The following is a 27300-nucleotide window of genomic DNA, read 5'->3' on the forward strand; positions in this document are numbered from 1 at the left end:
CAATGTAGATGTTTTTTGTAACCTAGCAACAACAAGCACTTAAGAGAAGTTCTCTAAAAATGAGGTCATTGGGGCCTTCAGCATGAAAAAAGTGTTGTCTGTGAGCATGTATACATTGCTGGTTTAAAGTTGGGAAACACTGTGGTCTTGGCTAAATGCTGACAAAAACAAATCCGAGTTCACAGTATTCAGAAATAACCTAAACAAAGTGTTTCTGTGGCCGTTAAGTAAAATGCTATGCTAAAGCTAATTGCCTGTGTCTACTCGGGTCCTGACAAGGATTTGTGGGATAGATTTAAATGCTTTATTTTGCAGCATAGCCTTCAACACTTATCTTTGTCTTTGGACTTCTGTGATCATCCCTCTTTTTTATCTATCCTGTAAAGCACGTAAAAAATATCTCTAAATATAATTTTAAACTTTTTTCTCCTATTAGTTGTAGTGTGGCTATGACTCACATTATTAATATACTTATTGTACTTAAGGGGAACATACAAAACAACTGATTGGATTACTATCAAGGTGAAATAACCTTTAAATGCCACCTTCCATCAGTCATCTGATTCACTTTTAACTAAGAAAGCTTTCACTGACATCTCCTGTAGATGAATTAGTCTATGTTCTTAGCGTCCCAAAAATACAAATCACTGGAGAGAAATGCAGCTATTTCTAGTCCTTTATGTATTGCAGCTCTGTGCCACTCTGAGCTCTGTTTGTGCAGCATATCTATTAAGTAAATTAGATGTCAATGGTAAATAGTTTTACCAATGACAAACGATCTCAGTTTAGAGGCCCTTCACAAAGCCAATGCACTGAGTAACACAATGTGGTAAAGGAGGCTGTTCTTGAATGGTTCCCAGCTTTTAAATGGCCAGCCTGGTCGAGTGCATCATGCCCATGTCAGGGAACAAACAAATAAGATGAAGTGCTCTCTCAAAGTCAGTGGAAAGGACAACCACACTGGCTCCCAACAAACAATGATAGATGAGCAATACATGATGGTGTGGGTAGAGAACGGGGGGAGCGTTCAATTAGTACAAGGAGAAATGGCAGTTTAACGGTACGGTGAGAGAAGCTGGCGGGCATTAAGAAATGCCAAATTGAAAATGCATACATCTCTGATAGCTGACAGCCTCATTCCCCTTCCCAAATTGGTCACAAATTTATGATTTTTCGTAATTGTTCATGTTTTGACACCTCATATTTCAATCTTGAAAACGAATGAGAGAAAATCACAGATAAGTTTTTTTCTTTAGAGTTTAGTGTGATCCCATGTGAAAAACTTACTCTAAATGCTAAAAGGGTGAATTCAACTGCACACTCCATTCCCTCACCCTTCTCAACTTTGCCATTCAACTGCAGGATTTGTGGCACACTGAAGGCTGCGTGCCAAGCTATTGTGAAGAGTTACACCTTCAAAAGTACTCTGAGCTGGACTCATGAATATTTATACGCTGATTAGGTGCCCTGATTTATCAGGCTGCGACAGAAAGGAATGATGGGTCTTAAGGAGTTGAGGCACGCACCGAGACAAAGGTATGGCTCCCTTAATGCAGATCCTACACTTCACATAATAGGCTGTCCATTAGAGAAAAATGTGGGCTGTGTAAAAAACTTTCCCACCTTAATCTTGGGTTTTTAGTTTATTGCTATGGAGATAATATATAGGGCTGTGGGATCATAAATAATTCAGAAAAATAGAATACCATTATTGCGCTTTTCACTTAGCTTTTGTACTTTCAAAAATTTGTGTGACAGGTTTGAGCCAGTAAAACTCAACACATTCTCACAGCTCAAACTGATGTATGTAGATTTACTTACTGATATTGTAGCATATTGTTTGTGGCCGCCATAAGCCATTTTCACACTTACACTGCAGGCTTGAATTTTTCTATACATTCCCCACCAAAAATCAACAGTCTTTATATGACAGCTCATTAGTACAAAGTTAGTGTATAGTCTGATTTCATCCATGTGAGAACACGGCAGGTTAAAAGTCTGTTGAATTCATAGTGAGTGTGTGTTGTCATGCTGCCTCGTGTCGCCGCCAATCCAGTCAGCCCATCCAGCCAGTCACCCATCTTCTTCCCTTAAGGCAAGTCATGGCTGCAAGAGTAGACTCTCAACTCTCAAAGGGCAAGAGGTGGGGTACATCCTTGGCGGGTTGCCAGTCCATTGTAGGGCTAATGCAGAGAGAAAGACAACTTCTCATGCTCACATTCATTCCTTTGGCAAGTTTAGAATCACCAATTAACCTAACATGCATATCTTTGTACTGTGGAAGAAAGCTGAACTACAAAGAGAAAAGCCAAACAGGCAATGTGAGACCATGCAAACTCCACAGAGAAGGGCCCAAGTTGAGTGCCGGTGTTTGCTGTCTTGGCCTGACTGAGGTTAAGCAATAGTTAGACAGGTTTGTTACTCGCATCTAGTCAAATACAGAGGCTTCTGAGAGAGTGCTTGGCATCGCAATTAAACCCACTGCATAAGAGTGATTTTTAAATGTGCAGAGCTAACACTAACCCAAAAAACACTCTTTTCCTCACTGTAACCAAGCACTTTTCAGTGTTAAAATGTTTGAAAAGGTCTAGTGTTTAAAAAACACCTTAAAACAAACATTTAGTGGACTTAAAAGCTTGATATTGAATTTTACTTCTGGTTTTAGTGCTCAAAATAACATTTATTATTTATTTTTATGTGATGATGAAAAGATTAAGAATAAAAATACAAGCACACATACTGTTAATATTTTAAAATAAACAATTGCAGGATCTGGCTGATAGCTGACTGGCCAATACCACCATGCTTTTTTTGCTGGAGCTCTTTGATTTGGCATTCTAGTTGCACTGCAACATTAGCCCATTTTGAAGGAGGTACTGTCAGTCAGAATGTGCCCTAAGAATTATGAATTGAATGATAAAGTGATACCAGGGAGCCATTGAACCCAGGGATTTAATATTAAAGCAATGCATCACATTCAGGCACCTCCTATTAAAAATAGAATCCGAGTGTGAGCTGGAAGTTTAATCTTTTTCAGAATTAGTCATTATTTACAAGTCACCTTGTAAATAGCTGCAATGAGCGTTCAGTGTTAGCTTTCACTTTGCTCTTGGATTTGTAATTAATGACTATATTTAACTATTTAAATTCAATTTCATTATTTTTCAGGAAAGTGGCACAGAACAGTACATTTTGCTGCTGTTTTATCCTTTAAGTTTGCATTGACTGTCTTTTATTTCATAAGATACATAAGATGAGACGTGATCCGAAGATCATAAACCAACAGAGGAAAATTAGAGTGTATTAGGATGCAACATTACTGAGCCATTCATGGTGATCATATCATTATTTTCAGAAGAAAAAGCTATTTAAATATGAGTTCGCTTTAGGTTTTTGTTTTTTTAATGACTGCTTCAGTCAAATTGAAGTATTTTTATTCAGTTCAGTTAGCCTTCGTCTTTGAGCTAATGTGGGTTTTTTTTCGCCCTTAAACCTTTTTAAAACTTTTGGACATGAAATATTTTCCATTTGATGAAACAACACTCCTTTTTGTTAATAATGAGCTTAATCTAGTCACATTATGTTTTTTATTTCCTGAATGTCCCATGATAACAGTGGCATTGCTCTCTTTCTTTACACGTAATTTTTTCCAAAGGTTCATATCATTATATTTTTGTAATATTTTCGTTTGTAAAAACTCCATCATATCGGGTAAAAGGCGAGGGGGGAATTTTCTTTGGTTTTATGCCTCGGAGCTCAGTGGAATGGCCAAACGTTTGCAGATTATGCAGAACATGAGAATTCAAAAAGCTATACTCCCGATATAATGGAGTACATTTTCAAATGTGACCTCTGTAAGATGTCTATTGCCAAAGGGAGCTTTGGTGAAGCCTGTAATGCATTAACAGTAGCTAGTTGTGCTAGGGATTTTTACTGGGAGTAAAACGAGTAAAAACAAATGGGGGAAGTAAAGTGAGACAATTAATATCCAGCCAAACAAAACCACTCTAACTTTTTAAGCACTTTGCCAGACTTTGCTTATCCTTGATCAAAAACTTCCTAATCTTTACCAATGACTTTTACATTCCTAAATACGGTTAGAGAAAATAAATTGACCCTACTGTAGTGGCATCTGATTTCTCTCTACAATTTTACCTTTTCATTGCTAACTGAGACCTTATTTTAAAAAGATTTCCAGTTCCAAAATAATAACACAGTAGTTTTTAACAATGTAAGAAGTTTTTATCTGTTTTGTTACAGTTTTTTTTTTATTTTTTTTATCATTTTTAGACTTGGATTTATTTTATGTATCACCATCAAACTTTGGCATCATGCATGGTGATTTATTTATTTTTACTGATGCCTAAATAACTGAAATGTTTTCAGCGTAATCCACACCAAATGAAGTCAATTCTTTGTTTGTTTAATTCCTTTTTATTGTGAAATCCGGAGGTAAAACTCTCCAGATAACTCAAGCTGTTTACCATAAAGTGCAATGTGTGCATTTGCATTGAATCCATGTGATAGGTCCCCTGAGAAAAGTAATCAAAAACTTCTGGCTCACCTCCCTCACACGCTTCCCATGCTGTTTTGTTCTTCATTCATGTCCACCTTCTCTCCCAGCTATTTGAGTGACAGGTGAGATTAAGCACCCTTTGAACTCTATCTGGTTATTGGAGGAGCAGTCTAAATTGAAGCAGTGTTATTTCATGCTGGCTTGCTGAGTCAGCGGGAAAGTGGGAGCAGGGGGTGGCACTTCTCTGAATGAATAAAGAGGTTTTCAGAAGGAAAGGTGTTGAGCCAGATCTCAAATGCATTATACAACTATAATGAGAATTGTAAAGGGAAGAGGAGAAAATTTAGATTAAAAGGTTTTGAACAGCAGCTTTGCTTTCATTTAATCTTATATGGAAAAAAAATATGACCTGAAAAATGTTTTTGTTTTTTTTGTTTTTTTCTTAAATGTTTTTGCCGCCCCCAGACCGGGTGATTTACAGGAGAAAAAGACAAACATTAATAAAGTGTTTTATTCAGTCCATACATAAACATAATAAATGTCTTTAAGTGTAGATAATAATTTAAGAAGGAAAAGTATGACAGCACATTTGGTCTGATAGAAGAGAGGAGAGGAGTAATCCTTCAAGAAGACTGAAACTGAGTTTAAAGTGGTAAATTTAAGTAAAAGTAAGCTTACTTTTCTTATCGAGTTACAAGGTATTAACACTGAAGTGGTAAAGTAACAAAATTCAGTTTATATAATGTTGCCTATTTTGCTTAAACAATAGTTACATTCGAATTCCATTTATTTATATGGTGCCAAATCAAAGCAGCCCCCTGGAGACCTGGTGCCAGGAGAATAACCTCCTCCTAAACATCAGCAAGACTAAGGAGCTGATCGTGGACTTCACTACAAAGCAGGCGAGGAATTACAAACCCCTCATCATCAGTGGCACGCCAGTGGAGAGAGTGGACAGTTTCCGATACCTGGGTGTCCACATCACTCAGGACCTGTCATGGTCCTGCCACATCAACACCCTGGTTAAGAAAGCCCGTCAGCGTCTCTTCTTCCTCAGAAGACTTAGAGACTTCCATCTGCCACTGAAGGTGCTCAAGAACTTCTACTCCTGCACCATCGAGAGCGTCCTGACGGCAAACATCTGCACCTGGTTTGGGAACAGCACCAAGCAGGACAGACGAGATCTGCAAAGAGTGGTGCGCTCAGCCGAACGCATCATTCAATCAGAGCTCCCTGACCTGCTGTCCATCTACACCAAGCGGTGCAAGTCCAAAGCTAGGAAGATTATGATGGACCTCTCCCATCCCAACAATGGACTCTTCTCACTGTTGAGGTCTGGGAAGCGCTTCCGCTCCCTTAAGGCCAAAACAGAGAGAATGAGGAGGAGCTTCTTCCCCCAGGCTATTCGGGGCCTGAACCAGGTGTAGGACTGGACTCTCCCACACACGTCACTATAAGACTGGACTCTCACACACGTCACCACACGCACCACCACACATTTCCTATAATCCTATAATTCCTATAATTTATAATCCTTATCTTTATAATCTCTTCTGCTATTTGCACATTCTTTACTGTAAATTCCTAAGTTAATTTGTAAATTCTGTAGTAAACTGTAAATTGTAAATATTGTAAAACTTTCTTCTGTCATTTAATGGTCGGGCATTGTACAGCTACAAGCATTTCACCCTCATGTCATACTGTGTATGGTTGTGTGTGTGTGACAAATACAATTTGAATTTGAATTTGAGTACCCAGTACTGCTGTTAAGAAAATATAATTCTGGAAAACAGAGATCTCAGATGTCGTTTTTGGATCTGCTGGAGGCAGATTCAATGCCTAGAGGTAACTCTAGGCACTTAAGGTGCTTTCTTTTTCTTTACGATAAAAGAATTTGTACAATTATAATGACCTTGAAAGCGAATATGTGTGAATATTTTGTGAATATTTGGTATGACCACCTCTATTCTTCTATACATCCTGAATTCTCTTAGGCAAGCTTATTTTAAATAGTCTTCAGTAAGCAGTCCTCTAGGCTTCCTGAAGGACATTCAAAATTCTCTTTGGATCTTGGCTTCCTTTTGTTCAAGAGAATCCCAAACTGCTTTAATAATGTTGAGGTCGTGTCACTGTCAGGCTAATGCCTTTGCCAGTCAGCTGTTTCCAGATGGAATTGGATACTGGATCAAAATCAGGCAGCAGAAACCTTAGAAAGAAGAAGAGCAAGAACACGAACCACTATGGAAGGACAGGAGTCTGCATGGCATGCGCCACCAGCAGATAGATGAGGTGGCTGATTTTGAAAAATTCAATGTCTGGACAAGGCCTGGACTGAAAGACCACACAGAGGCACTAATCGTGGCAGCACAGGAAAAAGCTCTGAGCACATGATTGATAGAGGCTGGGGTCTACACACCAGGCAAGAAACCAGGTGCAGTCTGCACAAATATGCCCCTGAGGTGATCCGGCACATAACAGCAGGGTGCAAGATGCTAGCAGGCAGGGGATACATGGAACGCCATAAACAAGTGGCTGGCATAGTGTACAGGAACATCTATGCTGAGTACGGCCTGGAAGTCCCAAGGTCAAAATGGGATACACCCACTAGGGTGCTTCCTGGTTAAGGAAGACAGCCGAAGCAATAGATGTAGCTACACCAATCTCAGGAAGAAAGAGCAAAACAGAGAAAAAACAAGGTCGGAATAAGGAGCTAGAGAAGATGTGGAGGATGAAGGCAACTGTGGTCACCATGGTAATCTGAGCACTTGAGGCAATGACCCCCAAAAGAATTATATTTTCTTAACAGCAGTACTGGGTACTCAGGTAGTGAGGACCACCTGTGAATAGAATATTTGAGTATTTTAGTTGAACTTCAGTGACAGTGTCAAAAACAAAGTGACAATACTTAATGATTTCTCAGAGTGCTTTACCTCTGTGAATACAACACTGAGGGGAATAACTCAATGCTTTTTGCATCAGGCTTTAGTTGAACCAAAGAAAGAGAGTAAGATACTTCAATTTGTACTTTAGTAGTTTTGACAGAGATGATACAAAACATCTGCAAAATGTTCTGTAGTAAAAAAGAAAGAAAAGATCAGCAGAATTTCACTCAAAATCCCAAATATGTTGTATTCATTTTGGTCTTCCGAGTTCTGTGAAATAATTCAAGCATTTAATATAAAAGGAAAAGTTTAGAACTGATTATTTCTGGACCCTCAACACACACCCACACACTCACACACAGCTTCCCAGCCTCACCTCATAATTCAAGTTCAGTGTGACTGCACATTCAGATCTGTTTTGTGATAGTGTAAGTGGAAAAATATTCTAAATGGAACTGTAAGCCAAACTGTTGGCAAATGAAATGCACTGTGGATAAAGTAAGCAGAAGAACAATATCTCTATCTCTACTGTATCAGTTGTAGATACAACATTGGTGAACACGTGCAGCGGTATTTTAGTGGCGTTCTCTTTTAGTACATGATGTAGCTGCCAGCAATATTTACTTCATGTCTAAATAATTATGAGAAAAACTAAATAGTTTCTACAATGTGTTGCCTGACCATTACACAAAGCACAGAGTTTCTGCAGCTGTTCTAAATATAAACACTGAAAGCTGCGGCAATAACAAAACTATCATGAAAGGGACAAACTGTACACATGGGAACAATGAGGTACACTTTTGGACAGCTTCACCTTAAATGGGTTTATGGTTTTTCCATCAGTTTTACTGATCAAAAATAACAGATTTTATCCTGTCTCATGTGTCACCTTCAAACAGCTGGTGACCTGATGTACGCAGCCCACCAATTTCCAATTCTTTCCTTAAACATAGACTTCCACTCAGCTAAAGCCACTCAGCCAAAGAGAAATTCAGTCTGAAATGAATGGTTAACATTATGGGATAATCTTATTAACACATACTCTACAAAGGCAAGCACAGTTATTGCATATGCAACTGAGATTTTCAAGTCAACTCAGTATTCAACTTCTGACAACCCCTGAAAAACTCTATCGGACAGAACTGGGGCTTGATTGTGTTGCTCAAAGACAAATTACCTTTTTTCTTGAGAGAGAGCGAGAGAGAGAGATCAAAGATTAGTCTGATACCTCATCCGACCACATTCTCTGAGCTGCTCGAAGCTGATCATTTACACCCAGCATAACATTCTTCCTCTGCAGTCACTCACAGCAGACAGACTTCGATCTGTAGATTCCCCCCCACACTTCCCCTCTCTGCTGCTCTTCAAATGTCACTTCCTGCTACTGAAGAAAGAATTTAGGTATGTAGTAAAACAAATGTGAGCACAGCCTAACATTTTGAATTTTAAGACCACGTGGAAATAAAAAAAAGTATGTTTTCATTTAACTCACTTCTAAAAAAGAAGAAAAAAGAAAGTTTTCTTTAGCTTAAACATTCAGTTTTACTATCAAGTCAGTGAACCAAGTGAGCAAAGTGACAGCTTAGTGCATTTAAGTTTCTTCTTCTTCTTGATCAAAGCAAGCAGTTCTGCCTACCAGCCATCATACCGACACTGCCATCCTATCGGGCCACTGAATGGCAAAAAAATGCATAAAACCTTTTCAACACAGGTCTCGTTTATCTCACTGATAAATGCACAGTCATTCATATGAAACATGTTATCCTAGTTAACTAAAATGAAACTAAAACTACGAGTGAAAAAAAGTTAGGTCAAATAGAAAACAGACTTTGGGGTGAAAAAGTGGTGAGACGATAGCGAGCATTTACAAAAGTAAGCAAAATAAAATGATAATAAAAACAAATTTACTTTCTTGGGAGGTGTTGGTCATGACTACAAGGTACTGAATAGGTTAACATGGGTAGTCAGTATAGTAGAATAGGTATTGTAACACTATACAAACTCATTACTTTTTGCGTTTGAGAAATTCATTTCATTTTCACCTTGATACCATTGCATTATGCAGCTCTGCATGCAAAAACATCGCCCTCTTGTGAGGATGGTATAATAGAATGAAAGACAGTAAGTGAACAAACATCTGAGAAGAAAACAGATTTACAGAAAAACAGCCTCCCAGTCCCTGACTTAAACTTTGTTATTCCCACCAAGGTTCCCGTGGCTTTTTGTGAATTAAATATAGTACACGTTACACCGTCACTAGTCATTTTTTTTTCTCCAAAGGATTTGATTGAATCTATTGAATCTATCCTCCACTGGCTGTTGTAACAGTTAGTGGAAAGTATTCCTGATGTCAGTGCTTCTCTGTCAGCTATCGGGCAGCCCGCACATCAGAGGAGCAGCTACCGAATGTCTTAGTGACAACCTGTGAAAGAAAGCTTCTCTTTTCATCCCTATAGTAGAGTTGAACCACGAAAGCCAGAGTCATACAGGCACAGCGGAGACATATGTTTCTGTCAGACAGTGTTAGGTTTGATTCTCATGGAACACAGATGCCATTAGAAATAGATGTCACAACACTCCTGGATGAATTGGTCAGGGCTGCAACAATCTGCTGACTTCCATCCATCACTGGCCCGTGGAAGCAGGGAGCAGCACAGATACACTGTATGCCTCAGTTCATTTCTCCAGGCATTTGGTTAGAGGTCTCGATTTTACCTTTTCTGTTCCTGCTTTGCATGCTTGACTTGTTCCACTTGAACTGCATTTGAATCATGCTTTTCTTTTTTAAAAATCATTTATCTTTCTGACATTTATGAATGCAGGATGAAGAGTGGTAGTGATACTTTAAAGTAATATCTGAACAGAGGATGGTGCAGCAAAAAGATACAGTAGACTACTGATCAAAAGTTTCAAGCCCCTTAAAAATGTTCTGGTTTTTAAAAGAAGACTATGATGTAATGTGATATATCATGTCTAATATACAGTGGGTAAAATAAGTATTGAACATGTCATCAATTTTCTAAGACTGAAATTTATTAAAGACTTTGTATAAAAGCCTTTGTTGGTGATAGCTTGAGATGCCATCTGTTTGGAGAAACTAGTCGCATATATTTCTCAGGTGTGATTTTGATCCAGTCTTCATCAGTCCTCACTGGAACCTTTATAGTAACCAATGCCATCAGTATGTTTCACAACAATAAATTTGTGAAGGCCTTGAGAGAGCTCATTGGTTTTGCCCATCATGAGATTTTTCTTGTGTGACACCTTGGTAATGAGACACCTTTTTATAGGCCATTGGCCTTGATATTAATTTGCAATAAATGGCCGGACTGCTTTCTAATTTCAGATTTCAGCTGGTGTCATGACTTCTCATGCCTTTTCACTTTTCTTGTCACTAGCACCTTTAGAAACGTATTTACTTAACAAATTAGTGGCATGTTCAATGCTTATTTTACCCATTGAATCATTAATTGCTATAAACCATAAAAGATTAGGCAAATATAATAAGCATGAAGCCCAATTTTCAGTATCCAAATAAATATGTCAGTGTCTCACCAAAAACCAGAAAAAGACAGAACAGAACTGACATTTAGAATAAATGAAAAGATGCTTGATGGTGCCATCTGTCAAGGTGGAGGAAAGTAATGGTTTGGCAGTTCCTAAGTGTGAGATTTGTACAGCATTAAGGGGTCTCGAACAAGAAAGGTAACCAGTCTGTTTTGACAGTATCATGACTTGTGGATCCCATCTGGTTTGTGTCACTTACCATCTCAAACTGGACAATAATGCAAATCACAGCTTCAAACTGTGGAGAGATCCAGTCAGCTGGCATTTTGTTGAAAGTCTATTGACCCACACATGCTCATGTGAGACCAGCCGCATGGTAAAAGAGCCCATCACACCATTCGTGTCATAGGAGCATTTCAGGACATGTGTGCTGATTACCTTCACAAATTATCAGCTAGAAAGCCAGTGGTCTGCAAGGCTCTGATAGCTGCAAATGGAAAAATTTTTAATGGCAGTTTGAAGAACAAAATTGTAATTTCGAGTTTTAAAAATGACATTTGTAAGTTCAGATATGGTGTTCTGACTCTGTGCAAACACTGAATTATGTCCCATCCCAGGAGAGTTGTATTCCTGAATTTAATTATTTAACCGTGGTCACCTGCAGAAGAAGGCATTTTAAAGTTTGGCATTCAGAATAATAATAGTAATCTTTTTTTTTCCTCACAGAATGTTCACTACCAAGTCTGGGATTTTTGCTTTAGATCCTGGCAGGCTTAGTCCTACACTGACAGAGTGTCATATGCACTGATAAGACAGGTTGCTAATGCAAGGCTCTTTTAAATATTATGGTCCAGCAGAGACATCCAGAGGTCAAAACAGTTTTGAAATTTAATGTATGCTGCTCAACTTTTTCTGTCAAAATTGAATCAATACCTCAGCCACTTTTACTTTAATTTGATGTTGAGTGGAGTGCACAGACTACCACTTCAACCTCCAGCAAATCGGCAGACCCAAACAAAAAAGGAGAAAAAAAAGTGAGTGGATTTATCTGATTGTGTCTGGAGGTCTTTGGGTCGACAGCCTCTCCTTGATTTATAAAATAAGCTTCTTAAAAGGAAACATCTAAAAAATTACAAGGGCAGCCAGTGTATTCACATCATAGACAGTATAAATGATGGACATAGCCACCATGATGTCACCCGCTTTCACCATGTTATTTTTTCAAAGCCAGAAGTTACTATATTTGCACGAATGGTTAGTGCGCTAAATTATCAGCTAATGAGAGCTAATTTTGTTTGCAACACAGCGATATAATACAAACTCTCCAAAACTGAAGCGCAAACTTTGTGTATGGTTTGTACCACATGGAAAACCAGAATATGTAAAACATCATCTCATAAAAAAGGCACTAACACCACAAACATGCAGAGATGCAGTTCGGTGACTCTGTTCAGATACTGATCACCTTCAGCTGCCTGCTTAGGAAAGTCTGTCAAAGTGCCCTTTACTTTAATTTCCAAGATGGGTGCGAGAATTCAATCTTCTCAGATTTATTATGAACAGGGAAACTTTCCATAAAGCTCCAACTTGATATTTTGGACTAGGCTGTAAATATGTTTTTTCATTTTAGCCTGCCACTTTGTGAAGACTGACCTGGTTTTTGAAGCCAGTTCAAAGCAGCCAATGTAACAAATGCAGTTTTTGGCACTTCTGTATCCCTTAATTTTTTTTAGCTCTTTTAGTTGCTTGTCGATTCACACTAGTAGAGGTTTTAAATCCAAAGATATTTTTATAGGTAGGTGTCCTACAATCACTGCATGTGAGAAATGCAGGATGCACATAGATGAAGAAGGATTATTTGCCAATCAAATCTCTGTTTGTGGTAATGCACAACAGTTCTAAAAGCAGAAAAGCAAACAATACCTTCATAAGAATCTCTTCTAAAAACATGACATGTTGTTCCTGCAATATTGGTCCTTACATCTGACAACTTTTTCAGGGAAGATAGCCTGGACTTCTTTTCATCTACATTGCCACCAGTAGTTTACCCATGGGAGGTTATCCGACCTTGAATGAAAAGAGAGATGTAAATGAGGAAAGCAGCTTTTTAAGTCACAAACATCCTGTCAGCATTGTATATAGTAATGTTTGTGGACTTTGTGGAGGCGTAGTGCCTCAGGTGTTTGTTGTCCTCTTTTAGGATTACAGACGAGTGTGGATAGGTGCATAATCCTTTCAAGTTTCTATCTGCCTGGGACCAGTGGCAAAAACAAACAGTCTATCCAAGCAACATTGCCGATATATCCAGTCCCTCATCGTGACCACTATGACAAATACCACCTAGTCTGCCAAGAGGGCCATGTCAACTCGCGAACTTTCCTATTTCTCTTTGTTCTTGCTTTCCCAGGGTTGATCACGTAATAAGCAGAAAGGCTCTTGGTGTGTGATCCGAACACACGACCCTCGTGACAGCACTGAAACTCAGTTTTGTAGTTATTCATCTCCAGTGGAGCAACACAGCTTGTCTCACATGGATTAGAGGACAGAAAGGAGCCCTCCAGGGAACATGCTTGGTTATTACCTTTGTGCTTCACTGTGCTAAGGTCAGTGACCGCCATTCAGCAGCAGGTGGATACAATCCAACTGGTTTTGTTTGCTTTTAATAAAACTCTGATTGGATTTCTATTTATTTTTAACCTGATTGTGTCACACAATAAATGGTAAATGGCCTGTATTTATATAGCGCTTTTTTAGTCCCTAAGGACCCCAAAGCGCTTTACATATCCAGTCATCCACCCATTCACGCACACATTCACACACTGGTGATGGCAAGCTACATTGTAGCCACAGCCACCCTGGGGCGCACTGACAGAGGCGAGGCTGCCGGACACTGGCGCCACCAGGCCCTCTGACCACCACCAGTAGGCAACGGGTGAAGTGTCTTGCCCAAGGACACAACGACCGAGGCTGTCCAAGCTGGGGCTCGAACCGGCAACCTTCCGATTACAAGGCGAACTCCTAACTCTTGAGCCACGATCGCCCCATTATACATATAACAATACATGGTTATATGTTATATGTTATTGCGCTGTCTTTACTGTATGCAGTCAGGTGATCTGCTGAAAGGTCAGCGTGGGTTATGTTAGGCTTATGGAATATTGATGTTTAAACCCACCAGTGCTCCCAGTTTTGGAGAAAACATCCACATTCCTTACCTGAACCAAACAAGTGGATTAAAAGTGGATGGGAGTTAGATATTCATTTAAAAGTGGTGGGAACAATGGCATGAATAACTTATTTGATAGAAAAAAGATCATAGTGAAGAGGCCACATTGAATTGTCTCACAACTATATAGTTTCACAAATCATTTTTAAGCTTTCTTTTGTTCTTTCTTGCTGTGATTGTTTATATAAAATAAAGACTTTAAAACTCTTTGAAACCATTACTTACCAAATCTATATCATATGTACATCATTTGTCATTTATTTTACCTCCGTGATATCTAAGCATTCCAGAACGATACAGTTCCTGCAGTGGTCAAAAACATGTCTTCATAAGGCATTCCCCATAACAACTACTAAAGCAAATGCATACTGTTGCATTAGATGGAAACAGCTAAGCATGTTCATAGTCCTAAGCAGTGTTGGTCAAGTTACTTGAAAAAAGTAATCAGTAACTAATTACCAATTACTTTTCCCAAAAAAGTAATCCCGTTACTTTACTGATTACTTATTTTCAAAAGTAATTAATTACTTAGTTACTTTTTAAAAACATGATTTACAATCTGAATAGGTGATAAAGTGATCGATCTTTCATCCCAATTCTACTTTTTCTGCATAATCCATCATACAAAATGTAATCAAATGGAAAAGTCTCTTTTTAAAACTTGTTTTCATTAGTTTTAACCTTTTAACTTTATGCATCAAGCAAAAATTTAATAATATGCAACATTCTCTGACTGGAAGAAATCTGTTCAACATTTAAACCTATTTTCTGCACATTCCAGCACATTATATATATATATATATATATATATATATATATATATATATATATATATATATATATATATATATATATATATTGTGTTTACACTCACTCTTTCAAATAGATGCAAGTAAAACACAGCAGAAAATAAATAACATTAAAGACTCAGCGGTCCTGTTGCTCTATTTTCACCTGTAAAACAGGAGTTGGGTAGGCGGAGGTTTACCCTGGTGCAGGTGTGCCGCAGCGGTCAGTTGAAGAATCCGCGAGTTTCTCTGTGAGTTTCCCATCATGTGGCAGCGCACTCGGAGCTTGCTCGGAAGTTTAGGGGGTTTTTTTTCACTGTAAAAAGAAGTTTTCTTCCCACGCACAACAGACACTAATGTTTTTGTCACTTTTTATGGAATCAAACTCAAAGTAAGGTCAGTGCTTCCACGCTTTAAACGCTGCACGCTCATACTCTCTCCCGCACTCGATATATTATCCATTGTTGATCTGCACACAGCTGTTGCCACGAACGTCGCACTTGCTTACGTCACTGTCATGAGACGTTCTCACAAAAAAATCACGGTTTTAGTAACGCAGCGTTCCTACGGGAAAGTAACGGTAATCTAGTTACCGTTTTTGCAATAGTAATCCCTTACTTTACTCGTTACCTGAAAAAAGTAATCAGATTACAAGTAACACGTTACAGCCCATCTCTGGTCCTAAGGGACATAGACCTAGATTTTACCACGGTTTTAACTTTTTTCTATTTTTGTACTACAAACCCACTCTCATATGTGTCATTCTGTCTCAAATCAACCAAACCTTCTGCTAGACCATGCCCGATTTGTAAAATTGTAAGAAACTGTAAAAAGTATTAGCTAGTTAAAATACATTAAAAAAGTTCAACACTCAGGCAAAATCCAATATTTGAGCACACACTAATTAAAATTTTTTGATTGATATACTACTGTAAAATAAATCATTTTCAATACTTTTTAACGTTACATTTATGTTACAAAAACTTTCATGCTGAATTTACCCAAGTTGTACCACCAACAACAAATTAATATTAGACTGTCCTGTCCAAATATAACCAAATACTGGAGCATCCAGATGGCACTGTAATTATAACTCAGAAAAAAATTAGTTAAATATGTGCATATTTTTCATGCGTAATTTAATGTAATTTAGTGTAACTAAACACCCCCAAACTACAAAAAGAATGTGTAACACAGAACATCCGTGCATTTTTTTGTTGCTTATTCACGTCTGGATTGCAGGGTACAGACATCCGGTCCTCCCTCTCCTCAGCCATCTTATCCAGCAATTTGAGGGGGGCTTCAAGACGTTCCCAAACAAGTCAAGAGACGTATATCTCTTCAGCATGTCCTGGGTCTGCATCAGGGCGTCCTCCCGAGGTGGTTCAGGCATCTGAAATGATCAAGGACCTCACCCTGTCTCTAAGGCTGAGCCCAGTCATCCATCAGAGGAAGCTCATTTCTGCTGTTTGTACCTATGATCTCATTCTTTTAGTCATTTCCCAAGGCTCATGACCAAGAAGTGAGGGTAGGAACAAAGATAGACCACCTTTATGCTCAGCTCACTAAACAGAGAAGAGTTTTTGAAAAAAAATTTTGTTTTGCACCCATTTTGTCGGTTTAAGAAGATGACAGAATCATCATAGCTTAAACATTACTTATGAACATCCACTATTTAAGATGTGGGCAGGAACGTTCTGTATTCCTGTCTGAATAATTAGTTTAAAATTAGTTGCCATCTGTGATGAAACTGATGGTGAAGACAATGCTAATCATTTGCAAATCAAACTTGTTCAGCCATTGATTGCTTTTCATCATTTCTTTTTCCTTTTTTCCTTTTTGTTTATTTGTTTGTTTTTATCATCAGTTTTCTTCCTATATTGAAATTTAAATGCAAGTTTAGGTATTTTTGACAAGAAGCTCAAAGTTTTCTTGTCTAAATTTTTGAAGTGACAGAAAAACCAAATGCTAAAATGTCCTGGATATTGCAGAAACATTCACTCTCTAGTGTTAATGCTTTTCTGTAAATAAAGAGGCATAAATTGCATGGGAAGCTCTCTCTAATACAAACAATGGTAAAGATAATGTAAATGCATGTGTCTGCGTGAGTCAGTGTTCAACAAAATTAATACTTCCCCCCTGTGAGCAGAAGACTGCTTCCGTGGATGATGACATAGTGACAACACCAAAATCCAACACCCTCCATCTTTTTTTCTTGTCAGTGTCACTTTACCTCCCAGACCGCCATCATCACGCTTCGATTTGATCTTCAGACTGGGTCATGTTTCAACATGGCAGGCCTGGCAATCATCACTTAATTGTACCCTCAGTTCAAGGCAGGGGACACTCACACAGCTGTGACATCCTGCATTCTCCAATTAATTCCTAACTAGCAAATTATTAATTAAATTCAATTCTTCGCATTGCTGTGAAAGCAAATGAATGCTAAATCATTATGATGGTAATTGCACGTTGCAGTAATGGTGAAACTGGTCATTAGTGCTCATATTTTATGTATGCATGAAACCCTGTTCTCGAGACCTTGAAGCAGTGTTAACCACAGTGAAATAAAAGCAGATGCTGAGGTGATAGCTGTGCTTGCCCTGGTTTCCACACAAGTCCAGTATACTGGAGTAATGTTTATACTTTACAGTCACCTGCGTGTTTATTTTTTTGTGTATGTGCATGCTGCACGAGTATACTAGTGGTGATCACTCATTATTTATCATAAACTGCTCCATTTCAATTTGAAATCTGAAAGTGTAGAATATATACAGTAGGACAGGGGGCGAGGTTAAACTATTTATACTCTCCCCACCTGATTTTGTAAGTTTGCTCACTTACAAAGAAAGGTACAGTCACTATGACTGAATGTCAATTAAAAAAAAATCGATGTGCCCGTGTGGAACATAGATTACAATTAATCAGTCAATTACTGCTATTCCTGATCCCATTATGTCCACACCTATCCACAGAGTCAGTTTCTTTAATTCCAACCTCTCCAGCACCATGGGCAAAACCAACCAGATCAAGACCAGGGACAAGATTGTAAATCTGCACAAGGCTGGAATTGGGTACAAGACCAGCTGCAAGAAACCTGGTCAGCACTCATGCAAATGTTCAGCAATGGAAGATCTTGGCTCATTGGGTTGGATGATCATTAGAAAGTGTCCCAGATCCACCCAAAACTATATGGGAGAGTAATAATTATTAATAATCTGAAGCCAGTTCAGGCTACAGTCCCCCAAAGCCTTGAGAACTAAATAAAGGCTCTCTGGCCTCAGCTTGACCCGCTGTGACTGGAGGAAGAGAAATGCTGAGTATGACCCAAAGAACACAATCTCTATCCGGTTGTTCAGTGATGACGCGACGAATCCTACTTCCGGGTCTAAAGTAGTCTGCATTTAATATGGCTTTTGTGTTGTTAACATGTTTAATGTTATGTATTTTCTTCTATTTAATCTCAAAAAGCTCCTAAAACAGTCAGTGATCACTGCTGACCTCCCTCGGCTTTTATTACCACTAATCATTTATTTAAGCTCAGTTTTTAAAACCTTAGGATGTAACTACAGCCCAGCCCATGCAGCAGTATATGAATGACTAACCTCGTATTGTGGATGGATTATCTCAGTTGTTCTCCTGGCTGAAGTTTGGTCCTTTTACGGCATCCTGCCATGCGATTACATTTGTTCCTGACCACCGAGAACACTCACGTTAACTTTTATCGAGTGGGGAAAAAAGTTAGCTTGTTTATATTATGCTAACATAGCTGTGTCGCAAGCACGTAGCACATCATTATATACCAGCTAGCCAAACTTCAGTAACCCTACAAACGTCACTGCTATTTAGTTTTCTGTCTTCATTTATGCTGGAAGTGATAACAGAGCTGTACGTTTGAATTTGTTTCCAAAACCCCGCAGTCAGGACATGCTATATTGTATTTAGATAGAAGCTAGCGAGCTAACTTCCTGCTAACTTCTAACTCCGTTAAATGTCATAAATTCAGTTTTCATGGATGCCTGGATGTTAAACTCAATTGTTACACCCGGTAGAGCAGAACGCTGATCATTTTATTAAAGATGAAAGACTTTAGACAGTTTTTCAACTCTCAGTAATGCCACAGTGATTGTTTGATATATGGACCTGCAGCGGAGTTTAGACCCAGACACGGCTAGTGACGTCAGACTGAACAATCGGATAGTCAAGCACTTTGGGGCTGCCTTTCTTTCAAGGGTGCAAGACGACTTCTCCACACTGAAGGGCAAGTGGGCCAACTTCCTTTCAGAGCCAGAACACTGAAGCTGGGTTATAGATGGGTCTTCCAGCACCACAATATACCACCAAGGCAACAAAAAAGTAAAAGAAGCACATCAAGGTCATATAGTGGCCTAGTCTCCAGAGCTTGCTCTTATAGAAAATCTGTGGAGGGAGCTGAAACTTTGAGTTGCCAAGCAGCAGCCAAGAAACCTATAAGATTTAGAGTTTTTGTAAAGAGGAGTGTCTTAAAATCCCTCCTGAGATGTCTGCAAACCTGGTGCTCAACTACGAGGAAAGTCTCACTGCTGAGCTTTGCAACATGGGTTTCTCTGCCAACTACTAAATCATGCTTTGCTTGTGGCTCAAATACTTTCACTCAGTGATATGCAAATCATTTCTAACTTTTATGTAATGTGTTGTTTCTGACTTTTTCATTTATATTCAGTGTCTCTCCATTAAAGTGAAACTTAACAAACTTATAGCAGGGGATCAAATAATTATTTCCTGCACTGTACTGTATATACTTCCAGTTCCCTACAAAAATACTGAGAAAACCTCAACAAAATTGTATATAATCAATCATCCAAATAAAAATGTTCATAAACACCGTGTATTTAGCACTTTGTACATGCAGACTATTTGACAAAATTATTGTTAATTCAATGATGCGCAGTCTGTTAATACATTTAAATCATAGGTGTTGTTTTGAGCATGTTTCTGTCATGATATGCTCAACTCCCATTACTGAAAATATTTCTCTTTCTGCTGTTGTTCTCGTCCCTATTCAAGCAAAATTTTAAACCAATCACCGTTTTGCCTATGCTTGGCATCATCACCTTCAGGCTGTGACTGTTGCCACTGCCGCCACAAGCATTGCTGGCACAAACATGTCTACATTTGTTGCATACCCACCCAAAATCCTTCACTCTGCACTGCCAAACACCTACACAAATGGACACAAAAACATTACCGTGAATAACGATCCAGACAAACTTGCATCACTACCAATAAGAAATAATCTAAACGCACAGTTTTGAGATTTTAATATCGCAAATAAGCTATGCCATGATCTGATGTTTCACAATCTGTTTGACAATTAATGGGCTGCTGTACGGTGTACATTTTAGGACATCGTCAGGTATCAGACAAAAAATTGTCAGGTGTCAGTTGTCAAAAAAAAAAAAGTCAGGTATCAGAAAAAAAATTGTCAGGTGTCAGTTGTCAAAAAAAAAAATTGTCAGGTATCAGACAAAAAATTGTCAGGTGTCAGTTGTCAAAAAAAAAATTGTCAGGTATCAGAAAAAAAATTGTCAGGTGTCAGAAAAAAAATTGTCAGGTGTCAGTTGTCAAAAAAAAAAAAGTCAGGTATCAGAAAAAAAATTGTCAGGTGTCAGAAAAAAAATTGTCAGGTGTCAGAAAAAAAATTGTCAGGTGTCAGGTGTCAAAAAAAAAAAAAAGTCAGGTATCAGAAAAAAAATTGTCAGGTGTCAGTTGTCAAAAAAAAAAAAAGTCAGGTGTCAGAAAAAAAATTGTCAGGTGTCAGTTGTCAAAAAAAAAAAAGTCAGGTATCAGAAAAAAAATTGTCAGGTGTCAGAAAAAAAATTGTCAGGTGTCAGAAAAAAAATTGTCAGGTGTCAGAAAAAAAAATGTCAGGTATCAGAAAAAAAATTGTCAGGTGTCAGACAAAAAAGTTGTCAGGTGTCAGAAAAAAAGTTGTCAGGTGTCAGAAAAAAAGTTGTCAGGTATCAGAAAAAAAATTGTCAGGTGTCAGTTGTCAAAAAAAAAAAAAGTCAGGTATCAGAAAAAAAATTGTCAGGTGTCAGTTGTCAAAAAAAAAAAAGTCAGGTGTCAGAAAAAAAATTGTCAGGTGTCAGAAAAAAAATTGTCAGGTGTCAGTTGTCAAAAAAAAAAAAGTCAGGTATCAGAAAAAAAATTGTCAGGTGTCAGAAAAAAAATTGTCAGGTGTCAGAAAAAAAAATGTCAGGTATCAGAAAAAAAATTGTCAGGTGTCAGACAAAAAAGTTGTCAGGTGTCAGAAAAAAAGTTGTCAGGTGTCAGAAAAAAAATTGTCAGGTGTCAGAAAAAAAATTGTCAGGTGTCAGTTGTCAAAAAAAAAAAAAGTCAGGTATCAGAAAAAAAATTGTCAGGTGTCAGTTGTCAAAAAAAAAAAAAGTCAGGTATCAGAAAAAAAATTGTCAGGTGTCAGTTGTCAAAAAAAAAAAAGTCAGGTATCAGAAAAAAAATTGTCAGGTGTCAGAAAAAAAATTGTCAGGTGTCAGAAAAAAAAATGTCAGGTATCAGAAAAAAAATTGTCAGGTGTCAGAAAAAAAAATGTCAGGTATCAGAAAAAAAAATGTCAGGTATCAGAAAAAAAATTGTCAGGTGTCAGACAAAAAAGTTGTCAGGTGTCAGAAAAAAAATTGTCAGGTGTCAGAAAAAAAATTGTCAGGTGTCAGTTGTCAAAAAAAAAAAAAAGTCAGGTATCAGAAAAAAAATTGTCAGGTGTCAGAAAAAAAAATGTCAGGTATCAGAAAAAAAATTGTCAGGTGTCAGAAAAAAAATTGTCAGGTGTCAGTTGTCAAAAAAAAAATTGTCAGGTATCAGAACACAAGGTACCAGAGAGAAAATCTTCCTGCAGGTGGCGCTGTTGTCATGTCCCACCCGAATTGATTTCCAAATATGTCATCAACGTGTGACCGTGGGAGAGCGTAAGGTCATTGACCTCACCGGAGTTTTACCGTGGTTCAGGCTCCTAACGACACAAGGTAAGTTTAACTTTTTCTCCCTTTTGTTCATATTTTTGCCACAGTTGTGTTATATTAAGTTGCAGTTATGTTGTGAAAGTTACATATCAGAGACGGAAAGCCAGTTTTGTACGAAACCAAATCAGTACTATTTTTGTCTGGCTAATTCATTCTAGCTAGCGACAGTGGTGAAACGTGATTCAAATTTAAACTGTTCAGTAATTGTTTTGTATACATTTCAGCAAATGGACAAGCTGAAAGCTCACGAGCAGCCTGCATCCTTTCTGTCGCTCTTTTTCTTTATTTCTCTTTTCTATATTGCTACTGTCGGGATATTTTTTGATCCCGATATGTTTTTTTCTGTTGTTGTTTTTAGACTTTGCTGCAATATGTCATCTGACGATGATGAAAGGAGTATCCGACTCTGGCTGGTTCCCATGACTGTACCAAAAATACTTTTTTTTTTTTTATTAAAAAAAGAGCATTAAAAATAAATGACTAAAGTACAACTTATTTATTAACTACTGTTCACCTCTTTCATATCAAAGAAGTGTATTTTTTGCTACACATGTTTTATTTGTGGGCACTGAATAGACGATGCTTTTAGTGTAATTGCCACATAAAAAGATTTAGTACTTTACTGGTTAATTACTTATGTTCAGTGTAAGAGGTGGGTGATCAATTAGACTGTTGTTGTTACACTTAACCTTTCAAGATATGATGATAATAACATTCTTCAACAAAGGCTTAAAACAAAAGGAAATCAGCTGTGCACTGAATTCATATGGGCATAAAATAAGGTAAGTCTGCATTTCAACAGTTTCCGTGACAACTCTCTAAAATGACAAAACATGCAGTTTGCATTTAATATAATGTAAGTCTGTGTTGTCTTTTAACAGTGAGAGGCATCTGAGACAAGTTTTAAAACTTCTAGGGTTGAAGCGAAGATGCCCCCAACGACCTTTTACTGAAATCCACAAAGCTGTGGAGGTAAGCGTTAAAACATCAGTGCAAAAAATATATATTTTCCTGAAGTCTGTGTCATGAGCTATTGTAGAAACAATAAATGTTATTTTCTGTAGTGATTTAAAAAAAACAAACATTCAATTGTCTGTTTGTTTGTTTTTTAGAGTGAGATGAAACAGTGGTCTCCTGAACAAGGAATCAGGGCAATGGTAAAGCGGGTAAGGGATGTCAGAGGAGTGCGGCCTTGTTACAGGTTGGTTAAATAGTGTGTATATGATCAAGTGTTCTCTTGTTTTACTGTTGAGCTCAGAGTAAAATCTATTGTTACTGTAGAGACGATGTTGCTAATATAATGAGGTATATGGATGCAAGTGGTCTTCAGAGGAGATCTCCTGGAAAGAAGAAAATTCCCCGTCGGAATTACATCAGCCGTGGTCCAAATGACACACGGCACATTGATGGTATTTATTTTATCTTTTCAATTAACCTTCCAAACATGTTTTGATGGTACTTCTGTTGAAACAAATTGTAATTATTATTTGTTGTTTCATATAGGCAATGATAAACTGAAGTTCTTTGGAATGTGGATACATTTGGGGATTGATGGGTAGGTTTGAATATGGCATTCGCTACTTAATTTATTATATTCAGTGATAGTACAAAGTTGCTTCAAGATAAGGATGTGCGGTAAACTGAGGTGTTATCTCTCCTGAGTAGTCTAGGGCAGGGATGGGCAAGTCCAGGCCTCGAGGGCCGGTGTCCTGCAGGTTTTAGATGTGTCCTTGATCCACAGCTGATTCAAATGGCTAAATTACCCTCACAACATGTTTTGTAGTTCTCCAGAGGCCTGGTAATGAACTAATCATTTTATTCAAGTGTGTTTACCCAGGGTGATATCTAAAACATGCAGGACACTGGCCCTCGAGGTCTGGATTTGGCCAAGCCTGGTCTAAGGGACCAAGATAAAGTATGAATAGTGAAGGAGGATTCAAGATGGCGGTTTTTAAAAGGCTTATTTCCTGCTAGTCTTAAAGTTCCATTTCAGACTGGCAGTTAATTTCAGGGAGGGCCAAGACCAACACAACAAACAAAACATCCCTGATATAAAGTAAACAGAATTTAACTCCAAAGAAAATAAAATGTACAATTTACGATAACCTACCTAACCAACACATAAACAGGAGAATACAAGGGATTACAAAACAAAAGGCAGCTCTCCCCTCGCGTCAGTCTGAACACAGTCAAGAGTCACATTCAATTCCAAAGGCATGTAAGCCTACACAACTATGGCAGTCAAAATGGCCGGAGGAACCAGAAACAACGCCTAGACATAATACAATGGAAAACCAGCATACTCTTGGGGAATGTAACAAAAACCAAACATAGTGCCAAAACATGATTAAATCATATGTACAAGTGGCCACTTTTCTGTTTCTTTCTTTTCAGATTTTCCAGGAAGGTTCTATGGCTAAAGGTGGGCACATCCAACCGCAAGCAAAACTTTGTGGCCAGATACTTCTTTGAGGCTGTTCAAGAACAGGGTGGTATGCAATATACTAAAAAATGGGGGGTTAAAAAAGATTACATTTTGTTAATAAATTTATTTTTTCATCATTCACTAATTATCTTCAGTTTGTGTCTTTAGGCTGTCCTCAAATGATTCGGGGGGACAGAGGAAAGGAGAACCTTGTTGTGGGTCAAATGCAGATGGCATTTCACATGCGAGATCTTGGGAATCAGGCATGGAGGTGCTTCAGAATGGGGACATCAGTGCACAACCAGGTATGTCTTTAAGCTGGTAAATGACTATTTCTAAAGTAACAACCTGACAACAAAACTGATAATGTCATGTTTCTGTTGTTTAGAGAGCTGAATGTTTCAACAGTATTTTAAAGCGGACATGGATTAAGAAATGGCTGACAACATTTGAGGTAAAGCAAATCTTTCACCTGTAAAACCTATTAACAAAGAGTAGCCATCCAAATTTCGTTAAACATACGATGGATTAGTTTATCTGAAAACACAAGGCCAGAATCTGTGTTTATGTACATCTGTACCTTTTCACTAATGAAATTCTCACCTTCACAACTTATGTCTTTTTCAAAACAACATGCGTAGGCCATGATGGAGTCTGGGATCCTTGAACTGGACAATCCTGTGCACATGTAAGTCAATATTTTTAGACATGAAAAATAATCAAGCAGCAGTATGAAAGTATGTGGTCTAGGAATGCCTTTGTTTTTTGAGTACTGATTAAAATTTAGCTTTTACTTATTCTACCTCAAAGAAGCAGATGAACATATTAATTTTTTAATTCTCCTTTTTCATAGCAACTGCTTGCAGTACTCACACTTGCCACTGCTTCAAAGAGACTTAAAAACGGAGCAAACAGTTTGGAACACCCATGACATCCGCAAGCAACGCAATGCACCTGGTCCATTTGGGAAACCCGACCTTCTGTTTACCTCACCACCTCCTGGTATGTCATTTGAAAGCCTGTGGGGTTTTATTTTTTTGTTTGTTTTTTAACTTTCATTAGTTTACTTTTACTTTGATATAGCACTCTTCACAGGATAAAAACCACAAAGTGGCTTCACAATAATATAAAACAGATAAACATAAAACAGCACAATCGAACATACAGAATAAATGCAATCAAGGAAACGTAATGATGGAGGCAGAGCATTCCATGACCTGGGAGCCACCGCTTTGGAAGATCTCTTGCCTCTGGTCTTCTGGTGGGACTACTAACAGCCATTGATTAGATGATCACAGGCTGGGAGAGGGAGCGTGGGGTTCTATAAGATCAGAAATTAAGGCAGGAGCTTCACGATTCGGAGCATTGAAAGTCATTACTAAAATTTTAACACTGACTGCTTCTTATACAGGTTCTAGAACAGCTTTGTCATTATTCATTTATTTTTAACATTCAAAGTGAACATCTTTTCAATATTGTCTTTCATTCGCAGGATATGGCAATGTGCTGCACATTGTTGACCCAGACCTTTTAGACTATGCCAAGCAATTAATCTGTGAGAGGGAAGAGCCTTCACTGGTAGCAAACCAGGAATTCAGAGACATGTGCCAGAACATTTTAGAAAACAGCCAGTTTCCCTGCACACCTGATGGTTGCCTTGCTGCATACCTCATGCTAGTCCAAGAGCTCACAACTGCCATGAACAGAAATGCAGTTCCTACACTTTCTACGTTTGCCGAGGCAAATGACATATACATCTTTCTGAAGAGAGAGAGGATGGAAGGTGCACCAGTAAACATTTCCAATGACCAATAAAATCACACAACAGTGTTTGTTAACATTTATTTATCCTTGTTTAAAATCAACAGGTAATTTGAAAACTGTCTGACCAACAAAATGTACAATAAAATGTTGAAATACAATTGACAAGGTGCCATCTTTCATAATGATTCAGTGTTTCATTTACCACAACTTTTGTTAACAATAATGTAGAACATAATTCACATTGAAAGACTTTTGAACTGCAGACTGTAGCAACATTACCACTTGTAGCCATATCGGCTCGTAAGATCAAGGCCTGACTTGAGAAACTTAACAACATCAGATGCGGAAGGCCTTGAGTCTGGGTCATAGCTCACCAAACCACCAAGAAAACTGTTTTTGTCACTGAGATGTGATAGGGCATGTGGTGGGGTTTTGGTGGCCATTAGTGCAGCCAGTTCTCTTTGTTTTTTAACCATCCACGGAGCGGAACCCGTCAGGATCTCCAGATATGTGGCTCCGAGGGACCACATGTCTGTCTGGAACGAGGCCTCTTCAAACATCAGTATGCATTCAGGGGCCATGTAAAGATATGTGCCACCAGCTGGACCAGTAGCCTGGGCAGTGAACTTACTCCCTTGACGAAGCATCACAGTGTCTCTTATGTTTGCCATGCCCCAGTCTGTCAGGACTGCCTTCTTAGAAGGGTGGTGAACCTATAAGGTATACATATGAGAACTTACCAGGTTGTCTAAAATTTCACAAATGTTATCAAAAATGTCATTCCAAAGACCACAGCTCATAATTGGGGAAAAAAAAAACCCTCAAAGCTTTTAGCACCCAGATCACCCAATCACTGCAGATTTATTCTGAGATTGTTTATTATACCCAACATTAAAATTAACAGATTGGTTAATGATCCAACCCGGTTTTATAGTCCTGTGCATTTTTTAATCCCCATTCCACTTAAGCAAGTGGTACAGACTAATAAAATAATAGAAACTTTCAGTTTGTAAAGCCTAAACTTACAACATGTTTGGGAATTTTGTAGGTGTGCAAGAACCAACATATTAAAGAAAAATTGGACTATTAAAGAAACAATGTAAGGCTTCTTACTTTAAAAAAAAAATCCTTTATATGAATATGCCAGAAAAGTTTCTCATTGTTCAAATGTAG

The 27300-nt window shown here is 38.1% G+C and overlaps 1 protein-coding gene across 1 annotated transcript; it reads left to right on the plus strand.

The window, feature by feature from the left end:
• Positions 1–22844: 22844 nt before the first annotated feature.
• Positions 22845–26839, plus strand: LOC308406274 (uncharacterized protein). Its single transcript, XM_080897182.1, has 10 exons — positions 22845–22910; positions 23051–23139; positions 23220–23347; positions 23442–23493; positions 24333–24430; positions 24532–24668; positions 24752–24817; positions 25005–25051; positions 25217–25365; positions 25856–26839. Exons 2-10 carry the CDS (start codon positions 23057–23059, stop codon positions 26176–26178), a joined length of 1083 nt encoding a protein of 360 aa, XP_080753308.1. The 5' UTR covers positions 22845–22910; positions 23051–23056; the 3' UTR covers positions 26179–26839.
• The last annotated feature ends 461 nt before the right edge of the window (positions 26840–27300 follow it).

The sequence above is a fragment of the Rhamphochromis sp. 'chilingali' genome, assembly GCF_963969265.1.
Source record: "Rhamphochromis sp. 'chilingali' genome assembly, chromosome: 11".
NCBI classification, from domain to species: domain Eukaryota; kingdom Metazoa; phylum Chordata; class Actinopteri; order Cichliformes; family Cichlidae; genus Rhamphochromis; species Rhamphochromis sp. 'chilingali'.